Source organism: Anser anser (genome assembly GCF_964211835.1).
Source record: "Anser anser genome assembly, chromosome: 5".
NCBI lineage: Eukaryota > Metazoa > Chordata > Aves > Anseriformes > Anatidae > Anser > Anser anser.
Genome location: NC_139725.1, coordinates 20,082,581 through 20,109,493, shown reverse-complemented (window position 1 = coordinate 20,109,493; position 26,913 = coordinate 20,082,581). Strand labels below are relative to the sequence as shown.

Genomic DNA, 26,913 nt, shown 5'->3' with positions numbered 1-26,913 from the left:
TACTTAGGAACAAAGGAACAGTAGGAGCCCCTTAATAGCACACTCCATTCCAGAAATAACTATTACATACCATCAGCCAATATTCTTAACTATTAACTATCCAATACCTATTACATACTACCAGCCAATATCCTAAACAGAATAACCTGGAGAAACCTTTATGAAACGTTAAGTCTTCCACAGAATGCAGACTTCATTGTGGCACTTTCTTTTAAGCCATTTCTCCCTCCCAGAACTTTTAAGCAATACAGCGCTATTAGGAATACTGTGTTTTAAGGAATGGATGTCTGAACTTCCCAAGGCAATTAAGGCAAAATTTTCAGATTGCTGTATCGAATGATTCATTTCATCTCACATTCTGCCTTTTCCTCCTGAAGCAGCAGTTTGGAGCTTGCCTTAACTTTACTCTGTCCAAGACGTTAAGGCAGACAAAGGGCTTTTGCTCAAGGAAAATAGATTACAACATGTCAGGAAACAATATAGATAAGCCCTTTAGTTTCAGCACAAACCATAAATTCAGTTTCTGTGAAACTTCACAGCAGAATTACTAAAAGGTAGATCAACTACTCCAAAGTTTAAAGAAAGTAACGTTGTGCTTGCAAAAACTGAAAGTACGTTTCTCCCTAGGTTTTCTTCCGGTTGGGGATTTTGATTCAACTTTCAGCACACCTACAAGATCTCCATATAAAGTTTTGGAAGATTTCCTAATTAACTCAAAGTTGGTGCTCTTTGAAAGTAACCACACTTCCAAGACCCAGCCAGTAACCCATATCAATCAGTGATGCAATAAAGGCAAGTGCTAGCATCTAAATGCTGAGGTACCCTCTTCACTCTTCTACAACAGTAATACCTTGCAAAACTGAAATATAAAAAGCTAACGTGGTCTGCTAGGTCCACTGTGAAGATTAATACATTACCTCTGAGCTCATGTAGAATAGAGTCGACTCTTCTCCTTAATTCTAAGTCAAGTGGAACAATCTTAGTTGTCCTAGTGTGAAGTGTATTTATTTACAGAATATGACAAATTCAAATCAACATGTACAAATTAAACTTTAAATAGATATTTTACAAGAGGTGATTTTTATGAATTGCATCCTAGAGACTTGTACTTACTTCTGCTTTTGATTTCCCAGCTGACTCCAAACTTCAACTACAAAACCATCAAAGTCTTCATTCTAAAAAAAGGAATTGACAACAATATACAGTTCATCACTATGCTTACACTTGCATCAGAGATAATACAATAAATATGCACAGTTACATTAGCTTTTCTTGCAGTATTACAGATTGAAAATGCTTCATATTCTTACAGCAGCTTTATCTAATGCAGCATTTCATGAAGTAGTCAAAAGTGAAGCATAAAGTATTTTACAAATACGTAAAAGTTGAAAATCTCTATAAGTTATGCATGATTGACTTCTGCTTTCACAGGATAGACCAGTATCACATTGGGAAAAATACAGCCATTAATGAAAGGTGCTTGTGAGAGAGGGAGTTAGGAGAATCTTATCAAGTAGAGATAGAGCGCTGACAGCATTAAACTAGTGGATGCTACTTAGTGCCTTTGCTAACTATTATGCATTGTGCAAATTAATTAAAGCAAGAAGCCTTGGGCCCCTTACCAAGGTTAGTCTCTTGATAAGGGTGTGAGCCTATCTTAAGAAACTGCCAGAAACTGGTCCTGCGGATGGACAAGAGCCAAGGAGCAACCGAGTCTGCGCAAAGACAAGAGGTCAACAAGCGGTGGCGAGGAAGTCACCAACCTTCATCCGCACGACCCCTGGTGATCACCACCAGGAGACACTGTGCACGCGCATATGGGAGGAGCTTATGGAAATGACTTCCTGAGCTAATTTTAACATGAAGCGGGGACAGGTTATGCATATGTATAGGTGCATTGTGAAACTTCATGCATATGTAACTCTTTACTGCATATAACCATGGCAAGTTGCCACGTCACATGCGCATGACTTTGGAGGGACTACCCCACATGCTGCCCAGTGCTGAATAAACATGCCTACTTTACAATGTTACTGATTGTGGAGTCCGTTTTCCACAAGTCACTTGCTAAGCAAATCATTTGAAACCCATTTATGTATATATTGGGGAAAAAAATCATGAGCTATTGAATCTAAAGATATAAATACTAACTTGGCATAATTCCAAATAAATATCTCCATAATTCCAGAATTTAACTTGTGAAACTTTGTTTAGCATGATCAAGGATACTGTTGGACTTGAGTACCCCTTCCTTAAGATGCCAGCTGCTACAGAAGACCTAGAGTTGACACAGCAGTCACAAATTTTAAGAAAGTATTAGGTTCACCTCTACATCCATCTTCCTCTAGAGCATGTTAATATTTCTTTACATCCTGTAACAAGTGTGAAAATTCTTATTCTGACAGTAATTAGGCAGGCTCTCAGGAAACAACCACTAAATTGAATGTATTTAGGGTGCAGCCTGTCTAGTCCTACACAGGCGTAGCTCTAACGCATTAGGCTGCAGGACTGCCCAGAAAAAAACCTTAGCAAACAGTATGCATTTCTTAAAGAAAACCCTCTTTTCTTTCCTTGAAGTGTTAAGAGGCTGAGTAGACTGTTTTATCAGATTTGAACAAAACTGTACAGTAACAGATACCCAGCAAGTTATTCTTGCTATTCAAAATGACTCATTAGGTTTAGCACGCTGAGCCTGAGCCTACTCCTGTAACACAAACAACAAGCACTCATTGTACCCATGACCCTTTTTCAGCCTCTCAGTAAAACGCAATAACCGATTTAGTCCATGAATAACAGATTTCTTTATTAACTTCTATTAATAAAATCAATCTGCTCACTAGATGACCTCCACCATGAGATGTTTATCAGGTATCCACTGCTGCCTCAATCTTGCTCAGCACATCAGCTGTCGAATAGATTTCATCAATTATGACTTACAGCAGGCAAAAGTATGCAACTGCCAATGATAGCTTAACAAGTTTATGCTGATCAGACTTCTTTAGTCTCACTTTAGATTTCTAGTCAACTGTACTTAAGTATTGCTGTACTTCATATGTACAGGAGTTGGACACATACTAGAATATACTATTAAGAATCCTGCTGTTACTGTTTCAAATAGAATTTTATAGGATACAAAACTACTGGAAATGAGAAAATACACTTCAAAGAAGGAATCAGAAATTATACTGTTTTATAAGCATTGGTTAAAAGTCTGCTTACCTTGGCTAGCAGAACCATGTTCTTGGAAAGTTCCTCTATCTCATCCTCACTGCCAAAAACACTCTCAAAGTCTTGGTAAGTCCAGCCATCAAACAAAATTCTAGGCACTATTAAGCAAAGAAGTCCATCAGTAGTGAAAACTAAAAATTTATTATCTACACTGAAATATTTCTGCAGAAATAGAGAAGTGTAATTTTACAGCAAATACCAACAGGAGCCAGCAATCAACGTACTTCATAGCTAAGATCATTGCACTTTATCAGCACTGAAATTGATAGTGCAGAACATTCTTCTTTGTTTTATGGTTAGTTAAGCATTAGTGAATAATTGATGAAAGTTTTAAGAAAAGGTCTATTCAACTGACAACTGAACTATCACTTAGGGTCCCAAGTAGAATCTTTAAAGAACATCACTGAGAAACAGCAACCCTTCTGTAAATTGTGCCTCTCTTCTACCACAAGAACAGCAAGATAGAAGAGTTTGCCTCAAATTCTAATATGTTCTCATGTACATAGCCCTATATTACTTCACTGTTTAGCTGCTCTCAATAACCTATGACAAATTTTTATTTTGGAAAAAACGGGCATTTGAGTGTAGTCCTCCCCCCCTCCCCCCCCCTCCAAACACATTTAAAGCACTAAAAATGTAGTCAGCCAAGAGTCAAGAAAATTGCTGTTCGAACAGTCGACAGGAGTGCTGACAAGCACTCTGGAAATGCCAACAACTCATACAAAACTGTGTCTAAGCCCTTTCTAACTACCAAGGACCTAAGAGTATTTCTGAAAAGTCTAGAGAGGCTTCAAAGGCTTTATCATCTGGCAGCTGAAGTAACTTAGAATATCTGACAGAGCATTCAATTTTTCTAATCTGTTTCAAGTTTCATACTACCTTCTGAAGCAAGAAGAGTTTCACCAGCTTCAGCACCCTACAGTATTCTTGCTATAGACAAACGTAGAGTTCAGCACCGCATTATCACTGTAGCAGTGTATTACATTTTCCCTGAAGACACACACTGTGTCAGTTCCCTTGAGGTCTCAGGTTCAAGAGGAGAAAAGGGTGCATGAAAGTCTGATTGCCTCAAATTTGGATTTTTTTTCCTCTCCTTTTTTAAAGAGTGGAACCCCCCAGCAATAAGCTTGAGGACTATTCCCCAGGTCAGCATATCATGTTATGTGTAGAGTACCTCTCCAGAAAGGGCCCAGTGGCCATGGGTTTATCTAGAGACAAGAAGCTAAGGCAAAAACTTAGGGCGTCAACAGGATTAACACTTTGATTAGTTAACTATTCATAGTTAACCGCTTTTGCTTTACTTTTCAAACTTCTTCCTTCATATGGGTATGCTCTGGTGAACTCCCTTCTGCATATACCTGGAACAATGCTTTCCTTTGGTCTGCTAGCAGTCAAAGAAGATGAAAAGTAAACACAAAAAACAGGCTCACCTATTTTGATGTTTTTGGAGTTTTTTCTGACATCTTTCATCCAGCCTGTCAAACAGTATCAAATAAGAGAACAGCTTTTAAAATATGGATATGTTGACAATGACAACATATTTTGAAGCACTCTTCACATAACATAGCACAGTTTCACAGTATCTGTCTTCCTGCCACAGGCTATTACTTCATAAGCAATGCAGGGGAAACAGACTCTGATACACAGAAACTAAAGCTATTCACCTCCACCATAGCACAACTAGCATTTACTACAATCTTCCAAGAGTCCCTCCGCAAACCTTCCTCCTTGCTGCTTACAATACTGCAGCATCATGGAAAATAACTTACTGCCTACTGCAAACAACACTTCTGTAGCCACCAATCACCACTTGGGAGGAATGCATTTTGTTTGGTTAGGTTTTGTTTGTTTTTTAAATTAAGATGCTACTTTCAAGACTCATGATCACTTGCTCTTGGCAGTGATTGCACTAGAATGAATTTGTTAGTAGGCACTAACATAATAAGAACCTTAGCTCTTTAAAAGAGACTCCACAGACATATCTTTTGATCAAGTTCAAAAACAAACTACTTAGTTATTATTTAAGAGCATACTAACTGAAACCTGGAACCTGCTGTGAAGGGAAGTTATCTTCAGATTATATTTATCTTTCATTCACAAAAAAAAATCACCCGAATTTTTTTGTTTGTAGTAGGGAGGAGGGCAGAGGAACAGGTAAATAACTGCACAGTGCAAACACCAAGGACTATTTCTGTCTGTGCAGATTCTTTGTTTCTTCGGTTTTCAAAAGGGGCTTTGTAGATAGTTGGCTGGAAGAACTAATCTTTCTTATTGTTTGGACAGAAACTATGAGCATTGGTAGAAGCAGGTGAGAACAGAAAAGAGCTCATTTTGAAAGAAACTTCCAAGCTCATTCTCAAAGAAACTTCCTAAAAATTTAATGGATTAAAGTACTTCACCATGAGGCAGAGTGAGAACAATCCACATGCATATATTACCGAAACTACACATCAGTCCACAACGAGAACAGTAATCATATTTGTAATGCATATTCAAAGAAAAGAAAAGAAAACCTTTATCAGCATCGTGGAGCCCAGTGAACTGGAACCTCTCCTTCCCTTTTCTTCTCACTTGTAACCAGACTGGTGAGATTAGCGTAAACTTGTTTCCAAATATTTTGGAAATGTCATAGCCATGGCTGTTCCACTTGCAAAAGAAAGAAGAAAAAAAGTGAGAGGCTCACAAGCCAGATATACAATCCACTTTTTGACCAATAAGAACTCTAACACAAACGTAATAATTTGCTAGATCCCTATTTGTTAGTTTGAGGAAACCTTCTATGACATTTTTGTTTAAATAACAAAGCGCTTTTAAAACTCTGACAGCTACATGAATGTCAATCTTCAGTTTGTACAAATTCACCTGAACTAGAGAAATTTGTATGTAGATTCCAACAGACATTTGAATTTACAGGCTCTGCATTTACGTCCAACAGAAATTGAGAAAGGTAAAAGTATACGGGGTACCTATTTCTCTTTTGAGCAGTGCAGGAATGAATCAAGTAAGAAGCACTCTCTAAACAAAAGGAAGCAACATTTATTATTCAAGAGAGAATGCTTTGAATAATAGCAACTGGATAGCAAAAGAGATCAGACTGACAGCAGTATAAAATTTTTACTGTTTATTTAGAAAGTTCAAGTTGGTAGCTGCATAGTATGAGGACACTTAATATTACTGATCTAATATTACTCTACTGCAACTTTATCTGGCTTGATCATCAAGAACACACGAATACTTCTGTTTTACCAGTGACAAAACCAGAATGACCTAGATACCCTTCAAGAAGTGGGCGGGAAAACATGGGTTTGAGACCACCTGAATCCCAAGCCAGCTCTTGAATAATCCTCTGACTACGTGACTGTAGACCAGAAGTTCCTACTACTATAAACATAGTTTTATAGCAGGGATGCAAGACTGCAGATTAGTACTGTCTACTGCATATTTATTCAAAGCACCAATTTTGTTTTATTAACTTACAGGAGTAACATATCCCAGAACATCTCCTGAGAAGTGTCTTTCCTTCATCGTCTTGGAACAATAACTTCTGTGTTCCAGTATGATATCCTTTGCCTTTGGATCCACAACTACCAGACCCCGCTCCTGCACTGTTTTATCAGAGTGCAGCACCTGAGGGGAGAAGACAGTTTTTAGAACCAACTGTACGCACTAGCTACTTTCGAGAGCAACAGACCTCAAAAAGAAAAAAAAAATAATGAAGTGACATTAAACTGCACACTTTTTAAATAATTTGGAACAGTTTGATTTAAAAACAAAACTGGAAAGAGCTTGGAAATGATTTGCCATTGTCAGTAAACTTACCTTGTTTGCAAGGCTAAAAAAAAAAATAAATCAAGAATTGATAAGATTAAACATCATTCACCACAGCTGATGACTGGTACATCCATAGCACAAAAAGCAATTCTGCAAGCAGTTTAAACATGCAATACAGTACTTTCAATGTCAGAGTGAGGGTCTAGGACAATTCCGGGCAGTTAGACACGTTTTGACATTAGTGCTTTCTACATCCTGGTCTAGGACAACAAAATATGAAAATAATGCAAAAGCAGAGAAAAAACTCCTCTTAAATACTAATAATGGCCAATCCTGCAAATCAATAAAAGGTTTGTTTCAACCCAGAAAAGTTGAAAAGGACAGTTTCAGGTAGTTTCACCTGTGAGAACAAGCTTCATTGGAAACACATGGTTGCTTTTAATACAATATGGAAAGAATGAGAATCACTTTACCATCTCTCAAAGTCTGATTAGTTCACTGCATGTTAAATAAGATGAGCATTCAGTTATTTATCTTACCTTTTCTTCCATTTTTTTTGTAGCACCTTTCTTTGCATCTGTTTTTGACAAGGTACCTTCAGCTAGCCAGCAAATCACAGCAAAAGAAAGTGAAGTACAGAGAAGTCTCATGGTGTTTCTCTCAATGTCAAGTTTCCCCCGCCCTGAAAATGTAACGGTTCAAGTCTCTGCAAACAGAAAAGAATAACAGTTAAGAGAAATTCAGTCTTCTTGTCTAACAAGAGCCAAGTGCTTGTGTTACCTTCTGCCCTCTAGAATCAGACTTACTAATGCAGTTGTTTTAGTACTACCTTGGCTCTTGTGGCAAAATAAGAGTATTTTAAGAGATTCTTACATGTATCACAGGGAAAGCCAGTAGGATGCTTGCAGCTTGCCTTTTAAAGAACCCCTAAAGAAATACAAGGTTTCACAGCTGAAGCTGCAATAAACTCTGTTGCCCAGAATAATTATAGCACAGCCTTCCCTATTCTATAGCACGTAAGAGATACCATTTGTTTCTGCTCCTGCCTTACCCAACCAACAATGCACAAGCTAAATAAGGGACAGAAAAAAATGTAGTTCTCTGCTTATAGATGTGTACCTTTACTACAGTGAGAACTTTCAATTCCTTGCCAAGGCAATGATACACACAGAACTGAAAAAAAACCAGCATCCTTTTGGTCTAGAAAATCAACAGTTTATCCCAGCTCCAAATAAAAGTATTGAGAATTAATAGAAAATAGTTCTTTTAAGTGCTGTGCCTCTATTGGAACTTAGTTCTGTCAGGAGAAAGACTTTACCAAAAAAAATGAAAACAATCTGTCTGGCTGTATTTGAGCTGCCATTCACGAGTTGCATTGGTTTTCCAGCCTAGTTCCCAGATGTGGGTAAGATGAAAAAGGAAAAAATACTTTGCATTAGGGCAAGTGGAATAGGAGGCAAAATACCAAAACTGAGAAAAGTAACCTGCTGCTAATTGTGGAAGCCCTAAGGATCACAATGAGATTAGCTTTCATCTATAATAAACTATCGGGTCTAGACATATATTTATCTACTTCTCGTAACTGAGATCCTAATGGAGAAGAAAAAAATTAACTTTTTCACAATTGTCTGAAGTTTTGTCAAACATATCCCCTTGCTCTCTTGCTCTTAAAAAGAAGAAATTTCTCATGCTTCCTGTATAACTGAAGTATTAACATTTCTGCTACTCCCTCTGAACACTTACTAGATCATTTCTTCAAGTTTTATTTACAAAACTCCTTGTTCTGTTGGCACTGAGAAGTGCTGTTCAAAATCTATACAAAATATCAGGCAAGGGCTCCCGTAACAGCAGACTAAGCACTCTGAAGGAGTACTGTGGCAGAAACATCCTGGCAGAAGAAACCTTAAAGGTTAAATCAGAGTACCCAACGGAACAGAAGCCATATAAGGCCAATCCTGGTAATACTGAGATGCAATTAACAATCCAATGAATTACACATATTTGGACAAGGCTGGTTTGGCACTGAGATTCTGAAAAGCAGAGGATTCTGCAATGGTCAAAGAGGTGATGGTCATAAAACTGAGCACAGGAAGTTCCGCACCAACATGCAAAAGAACTTCTTCACAGTGAGGGTGATGGAGCACTGGAACAGGCTGCCCAGGGAGGTTGCTGAGTCTTCTTCTTTGGTGATATTCAAGGCCCGTCTGGACGCCTACCTGGGCAACCTGCTTTAGGGAGCCTGTTTTGGCAGGAGGGTTGGACCCGATGATCTCTTGAAGTCCCTTCCAACCCCTACAATTTTGTGATTCTGAATTGGAGGAGTTTAGAATTCTGCATGAAAACAGAGGGAAGTATGTGATTAGCCAGCAAAGCAGGAGGGTGACAGTGGCAAAAGTGCTTGGAAAAAAAAACCACCACGACAATTCCACTAGCACTAAAAAAATGCATCAAAACCCTCATGTACAAAATTACTCAAAGGCTTTAGTCGAGTCTTATAATGAATGTAAAACAAAAGCAGCAACTCTTTTAATACTTCTTGGATCCAGAGGGTGAGGAAAAGCTAAATTACTGTGCTACTTAAGTTTCATTATTAATAATAGCTAGTGTGTTATGCTTCTGCTTTGCCTTCAAGGTCACTAGTAGTTCTCTTGTTTTCTGCTTCCTGGAAGATTAGTCAAAGGAGTTTGCTCTTGATAGCATCTACTCTGTTCCATCTAGCATGGCAGGATCTATAAACTACTGCAGAGAGGAACAACTGAGAGCCTGAATAGTCAATACAAGTCTTAACAGTTTGGACAGGTTATCAATTCTTCCAAAAGCTGGTATATATTGATTTGGAGATGTTTGATTTCACTTTCAGAAACAATTAGCAACAGCAACACTTTCCTAAAGAGAAGTTAGTGTTTAACAGCTAAAGCACAACAATTTAAAAACCCATCACTGAACTCTGATTAGACATCAAAATACGCTCATTTCCTTGACAAGATCATATCCATCCACCAGTTACTACAAGCCAACATCCACTCCTGAGTCTATACAAAGTGCTGAGCCTGTAGCAATGGTTTCTGCCAGCAAAAATCCAACATTGACCCTTCGTAGGAACCTTATTTTAGTAAGATGTTCTTTAATAAAATCGGTTTATTGAAAACTAAGTAGACATCATCACTCTACTGCCAGAACATAAGTAAGCTAAACTTGAAATGTTCTTTACGGAAACTATAAGCATGAACTTTGCAAGCTTTATGCAACCAGACATTCAAGCTTTCTTCAGCAAGCCTTCCTTCAACGTTTTTTATTTTCTTCAAACTAACTAAACCAAGCAGAACACCGAGAGTTTGGCATTCTTGTTTTTTATCTGTTGTATTACAACCCACATGCAAAATCAAAGATTGACTCTGCTTGGGTCCTTGTAAAACTGACACTAAAGACAATTCAAACTTTAGGATGAGTTTTTTTAATAAATTGGTCTGAGGCCTGAGTTTCTCTAACCCAGGTGGCAACTCCTGCTTAATCATAGTCCACATGAAGTAACACTTTTAGGCAAGTGTTTTAAATAAAGCTTTATTTTAAATAGAAGAAGCCGATATAGACTTAGGCTGCCCAAAAGATGCAGCCAAAAAAAATCTAAAAATCTTGGAGGCTGGCACAGAAACTACGTGGAAATCGGAGAAAATGTTCATGTATTACTTTTAAAAGAGAAACTACGTTCTAAGTGCTGCTGTGGGAGTCAGAGGTAACACACTTTGCTTAGTAAAGCAAACCCAAGATGCAAATTGTTGATGTTTTTAATTTAAACTAGAAAAAGGTAGATTCAGGGATGAAATGAGTGAAAATAAACCTAAGTTTGTTGTGCAAACAGCATTCCCTTTCCTCTTGGAAGCTTCTCTACCTTAAGACCAAGAATTACCTCCTGTGGCTCTGGAGGTAGCAAAGCTTTCTCTTCTACCTCAGAGACCTCCCGCCAGCCCCGGCCAACCCCGCGGGCTCCCTCAGAGCAAGCCCCAGCCGCGGCCTTACCCCGGGGCCAGCCCCTTTGGGGCCACTGGGCCACACTTAGGACCACCCTCATGGCCACTGGGCCACCCTCGGTGCCCGTGCCGCCATCTCCCGGCTGCGGGGCAGGCTAAGAGCCGCCACACCGCCGCCCGCCTCTTTCCTTTCCTTCCTTCCCTGTCTCCCTCCCCTGTGGAGCCGCTGCCACCACCTACCGCCCGCCGCCGCCTCGGAAATGGAGGCGGGCGGCACCGCCTCCCGGCTGAGGGGAGGCGCTGAGGGGACGGGTAGGAGCCGGGCGCCATGATGACGGCGGTCTAATGTCTCTGCTGTCTCAAGCCAGGCTTTGCCTGCCTCCTTCTAGGTCATAATAAATAAGTAGGGAGTTTAGTCTACAATACACACGCTGGCCTGGGGGGTAAAAATAGCATAGACCAAACCTGAGGGGGTCTTTGCGTGCAGAGGGGGTCATCAAGCAATATTGCTAGCTCCTGGTGTGTGGAAAGTGTGTGTCAAGCCTCAGGTGGGCATTAACAGGCTTTAAAATAAAAGCTTGTGTTTTAAATTGAGATTTTATTATTTTCTGTTTTGACCTACCATTTATGCTTTTACATGTAGCGTGAACTTGCTGTTAGTATTTTTACTGCAGTGGAAATTTTGATGTAACCCTGTTATTTCATGGGCTGTTTATAGGGAATAAATACCATATGGGAAGACTTGATAAAAATGGTTGTGTTAACAGCATCGTGATGTGGTGGAAAACCTAGCATGTTTGGCACTGTGCTTCCCAGCAGAAGCCTTTCTGAGACCTACTTTCTGCGTTAGTTACAGCTTGGTGTCACTTCCCAGAACCAGAACTGAAGATTTCCAGATCTATCCTTCTCTTTCTTTCCTTCTTGTATAATTAAGATCGTCATGAATGTTCTTCAGCATTGAATAGAAAAACAGAAGAATTTTTCCTCTGAACAAAAGTCTTGTCAGTGAACCAGATGTATGGTCCTTCTGGCAAGAGCTGAGTACGTGTATGTTCCCTCTGTACCCTAAATCACCCAGGCTTAAATTCTCACAAGGTCTTCAGAAAGAAAACCCATGCTCACTAGCACATTTGGACCCACACACTTCCAGACTAAAAAGCAGGAAAAAGGAATGACTCATCCTATTTTTTTAGTCACCAAAACATCTCTGAAACCTTCAGCTTCCACCGAAGAAGTGGTGCTTTTTTAATCTTATAGGACTGCATAATAGGCATGCTTAAAAGTGTACATTTTTATATACAAACTACAAACTCTCCCAAATTTAAAAGGTGCATAACTGCAGTACTTGAAGTCACTTACTATCTATTGGGTACTGGATTTTCTATTGTTTTGTAAAATGTTGTTCATCTTTCACAAACTTTAAACATTTCCAGGATACACTTCTCAATAGCAGGAAAGACAGAGATTAAGGCAGGAGGGGATGAAAAATTAGGGTTCTTTCCAGCTTCTCTATAATGAAATCTGTCATTTCCTGTGTTGCGTTCCTATTACACCCTCCTGCTGACTCTCTTTCTCATAGCCTAGCGGAGCAGATCCAAAGGTTTGCTGCAGGTAGTTGACATGGTACATGCTGCCTGTAATAGAATCACAGATCTTAACTCTTAGATGTAAGGATGCACCCAGAGTTTTAACACATCTACCAGGTACTGGAGAGTCCTTCCAGAGGCTCATATTCTACCAAGCAAAAAAAAAAAAAAAAATGGTGGTGGTGGTGGTGGAGGGAGTATCTTTCTTTTACTTCTGTGTTTTCAGTCTGTACACTACCACTCCTTTAAAAAATAGTGCCTGAGTAAGATAGGACACCTGGGGGAGAGTAGAAGTGTGTTCCTTTCCTGGAGAGTAACTGTGCATACTCAGGAAAAAAAGGCTTGGAAATAAAAATGGTGTCTCAGCAAGAAATGAAGTCTATAGCCTCACTTGGAAGCCTGTAGCTAAAGAGAAGGACAGCTGAGAGAAACAGGTACGAGGAAAAGAACAAGGCCTCAGAGATGAAAGGAGAAAAAACCCACTCCTATGAGCTAGAAGGAATTATATATAGTTTATTGCAACTCACAAAGCTACCTAGCTGCCTGGCGCTACTCTGCCACCATGCAGGTGACAAAGGGGAGCTTGTCCGTAGACCCTTTGTTCATCCTTATTTTATCTTGTCTACTCTCTTTGAGTTTATTTTAAGCTTAAGTATTCTATTTTATATTTTTATATATACATGGTATTTTGAGTGCAAAACCCTTTAGGTCATTGAGATGCTTACTGTAAAGAAAAGATCTAGGAAGATCCATATTTAATTTCTAGAAATGTACGGCTTCGTGATATCAATATTATCCTAACTTTGTGTTTCTTAATCTTGAAAGCAGCACATCTGATACCTTTGAGTGGCAGAAGGCATTGCTGATAAACCTGTGCTCTCCATTAATAGATAATGAATGTTAGATGTCACGTAGAGAAACATGATTGAGTATACGTACGGAAAGAGCCACCAATTCTGTTTTCTCCTTAGATCTTTTTGCTTCCAGTATGGTTAGAATGACCATGGGGAGGAGAAGAAAGCAGTAACCGATGGGGTGAGGGACAAATCTGACAGAAGTAACAAAGGAAAAGGAACAATTTCCTTTTTCTGTCTAGAAATTCATTAAGGTGGTATGAAAAGTTGGCAACCCAGCTATATACCACAGTGCATGAGTTCATACCCTAAGCATAAAGCTGTCCAAATTATTCTAGTGTGATTTTGGCAGATAGTCAGGTAGGGGTGAAGAGTAGCTGTAGGTAGCAGAATAGCTGTAGCAGTACCAAGCACAGTATGGGCTGTAAATTATTCTGAGTGTTGGATGATTTCTGGTGTTAAAATTCCTCATAATGATATGTAATCATACTCAAAAATGAATCATATTTTGGCTTTAGAAACCAAAGAAGAAACCACACTGTGCACAGCACTTAAAGCTCCAGAGCAGGAGATGAACTCGTCTGTAAGCCACCACTCAGGTCTCAATGTCAGGCAGAAAAGAAATGCAGCAAAAGCTGTAGTTCCCACAAGCAGATACTCACCAGCTGAAACCAGTCAGCTTAATGGTATTAATTTTGTGAAGGTCAGCCTGATTTTTCAAGTCTTTGTACCAAAGGAAACTGAAATCCTAAAAAAGATTAAAGCAGTTTATGGATGACTTGGGGAGGATATAGACATTGTGGATTTGTTGGCAAAAAAAAAAAAAAGGTTCTGTAAAATATCTTGTGTAATAGGAAAGCATTTCTTGCTATTATTTCCACTTTAATGCTGATTTTAGAGAAATTGGCAATCTCTAAAAATCACTTCATCTTGAGATGTATGGAACTGATGAAGTCTGGGTTCTCACAGACCAGTGTTCCATAGATGTTGAGCTCAAACTGAAACATTTTCCAGATATATCAGCTAGGGCATTTGTAGGGGGCTATGTCTAGTGTGAACTCTGTGCTCTCTAATAACACATCGGGCTCACATTACATTTCTTTCAGTCAGGATGCATCTAGAGACCATTACAAGCTCTCTTTCCTCTAACTGGCTGTTTATTCATGTAAAATCTTTATCTTCTCCCTACCAAAACTATCTGAAATTGTCTAGTGAGCTCTAAATTAAGAGGAAGTAGGGGCAGACATAGACCTACACATTCACCATAATTGCATAAGGATTTGGTGAGGCAAAAAGAAGACAAGAGAGCAAGAATGTGTATAGTAAAGACTGAAATGTCAGTCAAAGGAGGTTGATATAAAATAACTGGGGAATGCGTGCTGCATACCGAGTCAGTTAAAAATGAAAGTTATAACACAAAAGAGCTCCATGTGGGTTTTCTATTTGTATATTTACTCCCCTTCTCAAACAGAATTTACAACCCATAATGCACTTGGTACTGCCACAGCTATTCCACTAGCTGTATTTAAGTTCCCTCTTAAAAGGTTGCTTAAGTGTACCTGCACATCTTACAGCTGCAGTGTTGACTGGAGTGCAGCCAGACAGGACAGATATACTTGGCCTTTAAGTGTCACTCTGCTCTTAAGAGTAGAAATTAGTTCGACATCTTATTTTGTTTAACTCAAATATGGTTTTTGTTTGTTTGTTTTTCAGAAAAATAAATTCCTTTGTAGTGAAATCTTAAGTTTTCAGCTTTGAAGGTAAATGGAAATTATGGTTAAACATCACTATTTGATTATAAAACTCTGAAGAAGGACAATTTTCTTCATCTAAACTTCCTTATCCAGAGAATCTGCATTGTGCACAATTGCCACTAGCCGCACTTGATCTACCAAGCCCAGGGAGAAAAGGATACATTCCTGACTACCAAGTACTATAATTTTCTCTTTCTAACAGATACACAACTGAAAAGCACTGGTGTAAAAATGTATCCTGAAAACATGCAGAAAAGACACTTGAGAGGTGACCTGGCTGAAGTGTGCCACCACTATCTGAAAAAGAGTATCGAGTATTACATAGCTCTTTATTTATGAGAGAAAAATATATCATTAACTTATAGGCACTGAAGCTTGATAAATTTAAGTAAAATGCGAGCTTTAAATGAGGAGCATTAATCATGGGAACAAACTACCCAGAGAAAAAGTAGATTTGGTATCTTTTGATGATGTCAGATCAAAACTGAATGCCTTTCTGGACAATGGACTGTGACTAAAATCTAGTTATTGGGCTCAATGCAGGAAAAAAAAAAACGAAAAAAGGACCATGTGAAATGAAATAGTTTGAAGAATACAAGAAAACAGATTAAATAAATTACTGAGTGATCTCCAGTAGTCCTAAATCCCACGATTCTAGAGGTCATTATAACCTGCTAAGTATACTAATAATTTCCATTATGACTGAACCTCTCAACATACTGTGGTTTAGGGAGACTAGGCCAGTTTTGACACCCTTTGAATCTATTTTCAGCTGATGAGATTAAATGCTCTGTGCAGTCCAACCTCTTCGGTGTGTTTAAGAAAGTTTAACCTTGAAATGTTTTCCATCTCAGGAGCAGATGTGGTGTGGGACTGTGTTGCTCTGCAGGTTCATGGCCTTCAAGAGAGACATGCGGCCCCGGCTTTGCACACCTGCAAGCCCAGGGTAGCATGAATTGCCACATGTAATGCAGAACAACTGCACTGCTTACCCCAGAGGGTTGTGACAGGATCTGCATATACCAACTCTTCTAACTATGCAAGGCTTGTGATGGAGATCCCATGCACAGCTTTTGGGGCCCATTTTTTGCTGGAGGACTGAGATGTGTCCCGGGGAAACCATGGTCTTACGTATTCTACCATAAGGAGTCAGTACCTCCCTCTCTACATTTCAGAAATAAGATCCTAGATCAAAACTTACCGCTGAAATCCCACTTTCCTGTCAGATCTGTTGTCCCTCTCCTTCTCTCATAGAAGTTACATTCTCTGAGGCAAAACCCAAATGCTCCTCCTTCACAAATCATTAAAATCAGCGGGGGCACGGGGGTGAGGCAGGGATTAGGCCGCTCCTGAGGAGACAACAACGCCTCAGGAGAAGGCCCCTCCCGGTCCCGTTTACCCTGACGGGCTGTGCCCGACAAATCACACCCCAACAGCGGCACCGCCGCCTGCGGGCCGGGGGACGAGAGGGGCCGACGGGGGCGTGAGGGGGACACCGGCGAGGGCAGGGCCGGGTCCCCGCCGCCTCCGTCCGCCAGGGGGTGGCCGAGCCTCGCCGCCCGCCGCCCGCCGGGGAGCGGGAGCCATCGCGGCGCCTGCGCGCAGCAGAGGCGGCGGCAGCGGCCTGAGGAGCCCCGCGGGGAGAAGCGGCGGTGGGGTTGCGGTGCTTTGACGCGGCGCTGGGCGGCCGTGATCTCTCGCCACCATGCCGGCGGTATCGAAGGGCGATGGGATGCGAGGCTTGGCCGTCTTCATCTCCGATATCCGCAACTGTGAGCGGCGGCCGGGGCGCGGTGGGGCCTGGGTTGGGCAGGGCCGGGCCGCGCCGGCCAGGCGATTACCGGGTGTTTTGGGGCCGGGGTCGGGGGTTTCCCTCATCCTCCTTCCCTCGGCTCCCTTCTCTCCCCATCGCCGCCGCGGCGGGCCGCCCGCGGCTCTGCCGCCTCACGAAATGGCGACGCGCCCCGGGGGGGCGGCGGGAGATGCGGGGGGGGGGGGAGAGCTTGGGGCGTGCAGCCGAAGGCTTTCTGCTGCGGGTTTGGGGTTAATTTACGTGTCTTTTGGTCTGGTCGGCTTGATTTTTGTGTGTGTGGGGGGGGGGTTTGTTCCTTTGTTGTGGCCGGGGCCCCTGTGGAAAAGGGGTGCCGGGGGGCTCGGAGCCCGTCGGGGCTCCCAAGGGGCGGCGGTGAAGGCGGTGGGCGGCTGGGGCCGGGGTGGGCACCCGCGGTCGCTTCTCAGAGCCGCAGCCGGCTCTCGATTCAAAATATCCCTGAAGGAAAGCAGGCCCCTGGAAGGCTGGCAGCGAGCAGGGCCTTCTCTGGGTGTGTTTATGCTTGGCTTCAGTCTGCTTTCAAATCCTGTTGTGATAGAAAGCAGCTCTTGGGATCTGCTCGGTTTTAATCGCTGAGGGAGCACGGCCTGAGGGTTGTGGGGACCCTCTGTGTAGCGATGCGCAAAGGGCAGAGAGAAGTGTAGGGCTTGGTGGGGCTGGGGGTCGGCTGCCTTCCTTCCCAGCCCCGGGACCTGCATGAGAGAGCAGTTTAATATTAATCGAAGTCAGAGATCTAAGTGTGTGATGTGGCAAGAATTGCCTGGGGAAGGGCTAAGGTCGCTGTGGTTGGCGTGATGAAACGGCTATATATTTTGTCCACCTGTGTGGCTCTGGATTACTCGAGGCTATTTTAAAAGGAATGTCATCAAGGCTTCCTGTCTGAAAGATAAAAGTGGATCGGAGACTTTTTAATGTAAAATTATGGTGATCTAGCTAGGCTCATATTAGGATAACCAAACTGGCTTGGAAATGTCTCCACCTTCAGAGGGCTTTGTGGTGATGACTTCGGAATTAATCCAGGAGCAATAGAAAAGACTGCAGAGAAAACTGGAGTGATAAAATGAGACCCCTTAAATGTGCAGTTTCCTTCAACTAAATTCAGGTGATTTGGATTTATAGCCTGGTACATAAAATTCAAGGTCCTGAATCTTCTGTACAGAAGGCGTTGTCTCAGCAGTTTTTCATAACCAAGTTGCAGGTCCTTAGGTTTCTTCAGACTTCACTCTTAAAGGCCTTCTTCTGCACATAGAAAATGCGGTGTTTATCAGTTCAAGATTACTGACTCACTCTTGTGCTTTGGCTGGTTGGCCCAGTTTCCTGAACATCTAGTACACCACTGTTGTGTGCCAGCTGCATGTGTAACATAGTTTCACCTGGTGATAATGTAAGACTTTGTTGCTGTTGTGTTTTAGCTCTTTTTGAATTACTTACTCCATTCATTTCACTAGAAGTACTATGATTTTATTCTTCAAGTATCTCTTATGTCTTGCAGTTGGTCAGTATTTCTCTGCTTGTATTTCCTTCTACTAAATTTCTCTGAAAACAAGAGAAACATTCAAGGTCTTAGGTACCTAACGTATGTTAATAGATACAGAATTACAAGATTTGAGGTAGTAGGGTAGAACAAATTACTGTTTTCTCCACAGGCTTGCCATTGTGTAGGCAGTGCAGGAACCCGGATGGAACAACCACCTGTCTGTCCAGCTTGGACATGAAACCACTCATACTCTCTCTGTCTGCAAGAGTGGCAAAGAAGTAACTGCTGTGTGAAACAAATAAGATGTTAATACTTTATCTGTTTAAACATTACAGATAGTTTTGTCCCTTTCCAGACGGCTATTGGAAGCTGTAGATACCTTTGTATCTTTCATCTTTGTGATGAAGAAGGCAACTGCCTCTTCTAAATAGCTGTGAAAGAGCTGCTGGTTTCCACTGGTAGGTGATCTATGCAGCTTACAAATAGCTGTCCTTACAAATAGTCCTTACAAATAGATGCACCTGCATCATTTCCCTCAAGGGAGCTCCTAGTGTTGCCAGCTAACCATGGGCTGTTGTATGTTGAGTAAGATTCCCAAATACACTTAAGAGTACTCTCTAGAGACTTTGCATTTTGCAAATGCTGGTATTAATTAGCTTGAGTTCCATCTTTCCTACTTCAGTGTGGGGAGCTAGGTATTTGTCAAGAACATAAAGTAACAGCTGCTTAGCTAACAGGATCTTTGGACATGGAGATCTAAGAAAATGTTCCCGTTCTGGGATGGGAGGGAAATGAGACACCAAGTGCAGCTTTTAGGCTCTGTTCTAGCCTGAAAATCAAACAAAATATCTGATTCTTGTACTGATGTGCCAAATACCTGCTGGTATTCTAAATTTCAGTCTTATTTTTGTCTTTGACTCATTCATCCCTTTTTAATAGGTCCCATCTCTTTGCCATAGGTGCCTGAAGTTTTTAATTTGCCTACAACCCTTCCAGATTATAAGTAAGACTTTTTTTTTCTGAAATACTTTGTGCAGATAAGGAATTTGCATCATAGATGTTGCTGAATAATGAAAATGTAGATATGTGCTAACTGCTTAGGTGGATGTACAGCATGTTTCCAAGGTAACAGCATAACACTTCAAGAGGGACTTCAGTAAATTTAGACCTTCTATCTTTATAAATATTTAATCTTACATCAAGGTTTATTTCTTGGTCATCTGTAAGTACAGCATCTGCAGCACTAAACAATGTATTCTCTTACAAATTTGTTAAATTACTAATCTGGGAGTCACGCTCATCTTCTCTATCTATTTTTACAAGTCTATTACAGGGCTTCAAAAAATATATTTGACAGCAACTTTCAGTTCTTACAACTCTAGCTGGTTGTGAGTTAACACTGCCAGCCTGTATTTAGTAGTTAAAGGTTGGTTGTTACTTTTGTGTCAGTTAAGCATGTTTTTGGGCACCTGGGTTATCTGGTTATCTGTTAAACTTCTTGATCTGTGTGTGGAATGCTTCTGTGCCATGACTTTGAACATAAGACTGACTTTCTACCTGGTTTTTAAAAGTCTGCTTAAGATATGCTGGTTTCTCAAGTCTATAAAGCTTTTTTTTTTTTTAAAGAATACTACTTAGAGCAAAAATTACAAAACCTTTTTAAGAAATGGAATAGCTTCTTAATGTTTTGACTTTGCCCTAGCCTATGTGAAACACTAATACTCACTGACATTTTCAAAATGAAATGTTCTTTCTTCACATATCTTCACAAATATCAAGTGCATTTTTAAAACTTGAGTGTAAGAAAACAAGTTATTCTGCAGTTTCTGGTATCAGAGTCTTATTTCAGGACAACTACTTGTTGTAGGCCATGTATTTTGCATATATTTGTATTTTTGCATGGTGGAGAGAAAAGACTTTTTAAGAAAAGTGAAAATAACATGACAGCTTGCTGGTAGAGATATGGGCTTTTCTAGAAGCTTGCTCAGGCAGATGGCTTTGTAACATATATAGAATAGTACAGCAAATAGTTTTTTAGCTCTTGTCTTTTGCAGACCACAGAGAAGAGACAAGAAAACTAAAGGTTGAAAGCTGAACTGAAGCAGGTAGTTGAGATAGCACAGGTAATTAACTCCTATTTAATGTGGCCTACTGAGAAAATAGGAAGACAGGACTGTAGTGCAAAATAGATTGCGGTGATAGGGGAGCTGTAAAGCCCTGACCAGGGGTTCAATGGAGTGCCATCCAGACCTCAGGTCTGGAAGAGCCCTTGTCACTGCTTGGAAGTGTCTCGAGCTGAAACCCAACAAAACCTGCATGCATTATGCATACAAGCATATGGAGTCCTCTAAGACATGCTTGTTTTTAACTCAAATATGCTAAATTTTTTTGTGTGTGCATGTACTGGGGAGTTGCTAAAGTGATCTCGTTAAGGCAAGATGGTGCTTTATAAACTCTTTAGCTGTCTTTGCTGATTAAACAGCTAGATGCATCATCACAAGTCTGTTTTCTTTTTTGTGCTTTATGCTTATCTGGTGATAAAGTTCTAAGTCATCTGTCACTCAGGCAGTTCTGTTGCAACAGCAGTCTTATCTGCCATTCACCAGGAAAACTAGGAGAGCTTGCGGTGGTGTAGAACTACTTTCTGTTATAGTATTAAAGATACTACTGGTAATCCAATCCTCCACTGTAAAATTACAAAGTCATCTACTCTTGGGCTGATGAAATGGGCCTACACAGAGGCAAAAGGTGCTTTTGCCCCAGGTTTGTAGGACAAGGCAGTTCTTGTTTTCACTCCCTACTTTCAATAACTGCCTTACATTTTCAGTGGTACTGTAAAAGTTGGACAGAGGGAAGGGGGATTCCTTTAGTTTAGTTCTCAAAATATTTCAGGATCTGTTCTTCTGTACCAAGGTACCGTTCCTTTCTCCTTGGGCTATATATTTGCCTTAAATAAAGCCTAACAGACATATTAAACGAGTAACTATCACTTATAGAATTTAACGCATTAATTCTAATTTGTACTAGGCAGGGGAAGTGTTCAGACCTCTTGAAGTCTTACTTCAGTAGGTAGGCGTGTGGGGTTAAAAAAAAAAGGCTGGTTTGTGAAATTGGTCGTATGCTGATTACCCTTTTGACTGGACAGTGGATAACGAAGTGCCCTACCCACGTGTGTGAGGGGGCATGCACATGAGCTTAAAGATTAGAGTTTGTTCTTGTTGAGAGCAGCTACACAGTGAAAGAAACTTCACATAGGGTGAGTTGGGCACATATGGCTTGTTTTGATGCTGTATCAGTAATGTGGCTTTCAGGGTGTGGACTAAAGCCACTACATGCTCCTCTGAGGTGTAGGTTCTTAACTGCAGGGGGTATAATTCTAAAGTAGGACTTGTATTACTTCTGTAGACAGTCAAGGACTTTTCTGTGTATGTACAGACTACTTATCTCTTGGAAGAAATTTGAAGGCAAGTGTTATCGATTAGCCGTCTGTCCTATTTGTTGTGGGAGGCTGTGGCCACTCCTCCTATACAGACACTTCCCTGTCAAATACAGGCACTTCCTTGTCACTGTCTGGCCAAAGAAGACCCTAGGAGAGGGTGCTACTCAGAGCTATGAGAAGCACCAGGTTTTGCAGCACTTGCAACTATTTGCAGGAGAGTAATCTAAGGAAAAGCACAATTAACATGAGATTAATCTGAGGGGGGTGTGTAAAACAAAACAGAAGTTCTGCACGTGGCTTCTCTGTCTTAGCTTTCTTCTGCTTCTTGCACTGAACTTTCTTTTTGATTTTTTTTTTTACACTGTTGAATTTGTGTATGTTTGGCTGAGAAAAGTAGGTGAAAATGATAATTAATAGATGAGAGGTAGTAAAGAGCTAGGATCTTTCATGTTAACATCCAGCCACTCCGTTAGAGTCAATGGTATGGTATAATGACTGCTGAATTGGAGATGCTTTGGATAAAGGCTGCCCATCAGGACTGGTAAGAGGAAGTTGAGGACTGCTGCAGAGAATATGGTGTTAGCTGCATCAGTTAATGATCTCGCGTAGGATATAGTCCAGGTTAGATGTGACAGTGAAACAAGGAGAGTTTGGATGAGCCTCAAACTGCTCTATTGTTTGAACATGAACTGAGGTGAAGAAGAGTCCACAGTGCCTTGAATTACCTCAGTGCAAATGCTGCCTTACCCTGGTGAAGGGAGTGTAACAGCACAGTTTGAAAATATCATTCAAGGAAATGGCCACTGAAATGCTGATCAGTCAAGGAAGGAGGAAGAGCTGCTTTCCGTGCCACTCTAATGTTGTGCTTCTGCTTTTGTATATCATCTTAGCCTGAAGCTTCTTTTCATACGAGTCAAGGTCTTTTTGTCAACTGAACTGTCAACTAGATGCTTCAGTCTTCATCAAGTCGCTAAGATATGAGCTTCCAGTAAGCTTTCACTTCATTTGGGGTAAAATCTGGTTTTAGTGCATGACCCTACTACATTGTTTTTCTTAACATGTGATGCCTGGTTATAAAAAACATCCATGGCAACGCTTAAAATGATTAAATTACATCAGTTAAGAGTATCTGAATTGATGGGTTTTGGAAGCTGCTGTGTTCTCTCTCGCATTTATTTCCCTTTCCTTAGGAGGACAAGGAGTTAATAGATTACTGGATTACAGTAAAGCCTGTGACTCCCTGCTGTTTCACGAGAAGCGTTGTTATAGTGACCAGCCTCCAGCAACATACTGGAGGAAGAAGTCAGTTCTGTGAATCTCAGTTCACTAGTTGTGCAATGTCTTGGAAATGTGAGGTCTATAGAGGTCTTAAGTGTGATCACTAGGTCACTGATCTCTTCCTCTGCAGCAATGGATACCTAATTGCATCAGGATGTCCTAAGGCACAGCAGCCCTCAGCTGTCTCTGTGCCATTCCAAATTGTTTTTGTGGGGGCTGGAGGCAAGGAAGAGAGAACGGACAGACACTTTTTTGTTTCCCTCTGATCAAATATGTCTTGTGAAAGGACAGCATGTACTTACATTTTTGTTCATATCAGGATGTTAACAATCATTAAGCAAAAAGCTTGTTGTTCTGCAGCCTTGTACTGTTTGATTTTTGAACAAAACTGAAGCCACACTAACATTTTGCAAAGGTATGCAAAAAATACTCATTGCTTTGGATTAGTTTCATGGCGAGTTTGTAAACGATAGCACCAGCATCCTCCTCCAGACATATTCGAGTGGACCTGTAATTAACTCCTGATAGTTTAGCCGAATGGAAGGATTCCTGCAGGCCATACAGCAAGCAGACCACTCTGCTGCACTGCCCAGTGACGTGCTGCCTTTCAGCACTCTCACCTTCGGTGCTAAATAACCAGCTGCCTTGGAGATTAGGGGGAGGTGGAGGACGAATTTGATGTTTTGCTTCATGAAATGCAGTAAATGATCTGCACGGGAGATGTCTAATCTATACTATAGAGCTATAACATGACTCTTCTGCTGGCAAGTAAAAATAATAGTTTAGTATACTGACATGCAAGTACTATAGAAGCTTCACCACGAAAGCAAGAGTAAGTGCCCTCATTAGTTTTACATGAATATTTTCCTGTATTTGCATGGTTTTTACTGCAGAGGTACTAGTGGTTGTTTTGATTTGGGCCCTCTCTTTCAACCAGTTTCTGTCTCCATCCTCTGACAGAGCAGGGTTTAAGAATACGGTGTAGTCTTGGCATCATGCTTGTAAGCTTTTTTTAGCAATAGGAAAGGCAAGTGGATAATCTGATTGCTTTAAGCTGCCTAAAGTGTGTTCAGATGGTGAATGTGGTGAACTTGCTCTCTGCCTGGTCATGTATCCTGCTCCCTTCTGCTGGCGTTATCTCTTGTGGTAAAGCTGATAAGACTTACTACTGGGACACTAAATAAACAGCTTGCTTTCGGCAGTATTGGCTCCCTGATTCTCCTGACCTGCAGCAGGACAAGGTAGTAGCAGGAATGTGTGTGCAGGGGGAGAGCAGTGCCAAGGAACGGTCTGGAGTTGCTGTCTTTTAAGAAGAATAGCCTTGAACCAAACTGATTACGAAACTCCATCAACATATTGTGCTGAAGGGAGGCTTATCGCAGTTTGACTGCGGAATCTCTCCCACCTAACTTGCCAGTCAGCTTAGATGTTCCTAATGTAGAGGCTAATGAAAACCTAACAGATGTTTAACATCTTTGTTAGTGACAAGGACAGTGGGATCGAGCGCACCCTCAGCACGTTTGCCGATGACACCAAGCTGTGTGGTGCAGTTGGCATGCCAGAGGGAAGGGATACCATCCAGAGGGACTTGGGCAGGCATGAGAGGTGGGGCTGTGTAACCTCATGATGTTCAGCAAAGCCAAGTGCAAGGTCCTGCACCTGGGACCGGGCAATTCCAAGCACAAATCCAGGCTGGGCGGAGAATGGATTGAGAGCAGCCCTGAGGAGAAGGACTTGGGGGGGTTGGGGGGGGGGGGGGGGATGTTGACGAGAAGCTCAACATGAGCCAGCAGCATGTGCTTGCAGCCCAGAAAGCCAACCGTGTCCTAGGCTGCACCAAAAGCAGCAGGGCCAGCAGGGAGAGGGAGGGGATTCTGCCTTTCTGCTTTGCTCTCGTGAGACCCCACCTGGAGTCCTGTGTTCAGCTCTGGGGCCCCCAGCACAAGGAGGACGTGGAAGTATTAGAATGAGTCCAGAGGAGGGACATGAAGATGATCAAGGGGCTGGAGCACCTCTCCTGTGAAGACAGGCTGAGGGAGCTGAGTCACTCCCTGACTCTTTGTCAGGCAGTGTAGTAATAGGACAAGGAGGAATGGTTTTAAACTAAAAGAGGATAAATATTTTCCAAATATCTAATCTAAATTATTTACCCTGAGGGTGGTGAGGCACTGGAACAGGTTGCCCAGAGAAGCTGGTGATGCCCCATCCCTGGAAGTGCTCAAGGCCAGGTTGGATGGGGCTTTGAGCAACCTGGGCTGCTGGGAGGTGTCCCTGCCCATGGCAGGGGGTTGGAACTGGGTGGTCTTTAAGGTCCCTTCCAACCCAAACGGTACTATGATTCTGAGTTCTTATGTTTGGAAAACAATGACAGATTTGTAACTCTTTTAAGCATCTAACAGTTCTGAAAGAACTTCAAAATGGAGGATCTGTTTTGAGTAAGAACTTCTGTGTTCTTCCCAAATAGATGTTCTTGGCCTCTAGAGTTTGGAGGGGAAAAAGCTGCTGCTCTTAGCCTCGATGGTATTTGTGGTGCTGCTTTCCTAAACAGAAAACTCAACTTGTCATGTCTTCAAAGCCTGTTCAATAATTGAATATGAACAGAGCAACGTGTTCTGTTGGACAAATGGCAGTGCCACAAATAGAAACCAATGCTACTTACCTTCAAGAAGCATGACAGAATGCTGGCGAGCTCTTTGTCATGCTAATCGAGCCTCCTACCCAGTGTGCTCTATAGCTCTTCACGCTAATAATGGCACAGCTATAATCATAGGATCATCAGATGGCCATAGGGCAATTAAGGCTAAGAAGCAATACCATGTAACAGTTCTGACCTGTGCATGAATTCAAAATAAACCAATTAGAAGGTGGGCTTAATTATGCTGGCTGCTGGCCATGAACAAATCAGAGCCAGGTGAGTACTGGAAATATCTAAACCTTTGTAAAGCAAATCTTTTACTGTACACATTGTCAGCGCACCTGTCTCTTAATAAAATCTTGCCTGCAGAAATCCACTCTCCTCAGTGTTTGGGTAGAGTTGTATAGAACAAGTGCTTCTCTGCTCCTTTGGGAAAGAAATGCAATTATTTGGTCAGAAATATGCTAAATGGTTTGTTTGTCTAAAAGCTAAGAACTGGTTACTGTTCTGTCTGATCACCATGGATGCACTTTGGGCATCAGTCTTGGCTTAGGCAGTTTATCGTGAGAGCAGCAGCAAGTTAATCCTGCTGGAGCAGGTCACTGTTTAAATGAGCCACAAGTAGCCCACTAATTCCACCCTTGAAGTACTTGCTTAGTCTTTCAGTCCTTCTGCCAAGTTAGTATTAGAATATGTCTAAACTGTTCTCTTCAAGTGAGCAGACTCAACAATCCCTTTGGTGTAACTTTTCTGTTTTCTCATTCTTCTGTGGATTTTAATGCAGAATTCCCAGCTTAGATGCGGTGATGTTGTTCATGCAGTACTTCCTGAAGCACTGCCTGGAGCCTGGATTACCAGGAGGTTAAGGATAGCAACTGGTTCCCTGAAGAGCTGGATGACTTTTGATGTTCACTAGTATATCTTTGTTGAACAAGATGATAATTAAAGATAAGAGTACAGCGCAGGCTAAATTTACCTTGCCTAATGAAGGCAGCAGGCAGCACAGTGGAGCCTGAAGCGTGGCGATCTGCCAGCTATGAAGTAATCGCTTGCTGAGCGCCGGGGCCCATGTTGTGGCTGGGTACCCGTTTG

General features: G+C 41.5%; 2 protein-coding genes across 18 annotated transcripts in view; one reads left to right on the top strand and one right to left on the bottom strand.

Moving 5' to 3' along the window:
- Positions 1-16,498, bottom strand: part of CHID1 (chitinase domain containing 1) — a 115,647-nt gene extending 99,149 nt beyond the window's left edge. For 4 of the 11 annotated variants that reach the window (XR_014585444.1, XR_014585445.1, XM_083839577.1 and 1 more), the window contains exons 1-8: positions 11,017-11,184; positions 9,216-9,330; positions 7,539-7,705; positions 6,706-6,855; positions 5,742-5,874; positions 4,659-4,703; positions 3,220-3,326; positions 1,114-1,175 (exon numbers count right to left, since the gene is read on the bottom strand). Coding sequence is in view for 9 of the 11 variants with exons in the window: in XM_083839577.1 (XP_083695703.1) it covers positions 1,114-1,175; positions 3,220-3,326; positions 4,659-4,703; positions 5,742-5,874; positions 6,706-6,855; positions 7,539-7,649 (608 nt within the window). In the remaining 2 variants the exon portion in view is untranslated. Of the gene's footprint in view, positions 1-1,113; positions 1,176-3,219; positions 3,327-4,658; positions 4,704-5,741; positions 5,875-6,705; positions 6,856-7,538; positions 7,706-7,872; positions 7,923-9,100; positions 9,331-11,016; positions 11,185-11,207; positions 11,232-16,362 lie in introns of those variants that run through there. The other 7 variants (XM_083839570.1, XM_083839571.1, XM_083839573.1 and 4 more) reach the window with 7 other exon arrangements.
- Positions 16,499-16,719: 221 nt separating this feature from the next.
- AP2A2 (adaptor related protein complex 2 subunit alpha 2) overlaps positions 16,720-26,913 on the top strand; it is a 48,784-nt gene continuing 38,590 nt past the window's right edge. For all 7 annotated transcript variants that reach the window (XR_014585441.1, XR_014585442.1, XM_083839546.1 and 4 more), the window contains exon 1: positions 16,720-16,933. Coding sequence is in view for 5 of the 7 variants with exons in the window: in XM_083839546.1 (XP_083695672.1) it covers positions 16,867-16,933 (67 nt within the window). In the remaining 2 variants the exon portion in view is untranslated. The remainder of the gene's footprint in view (positions 16,934-26,913) is intronic.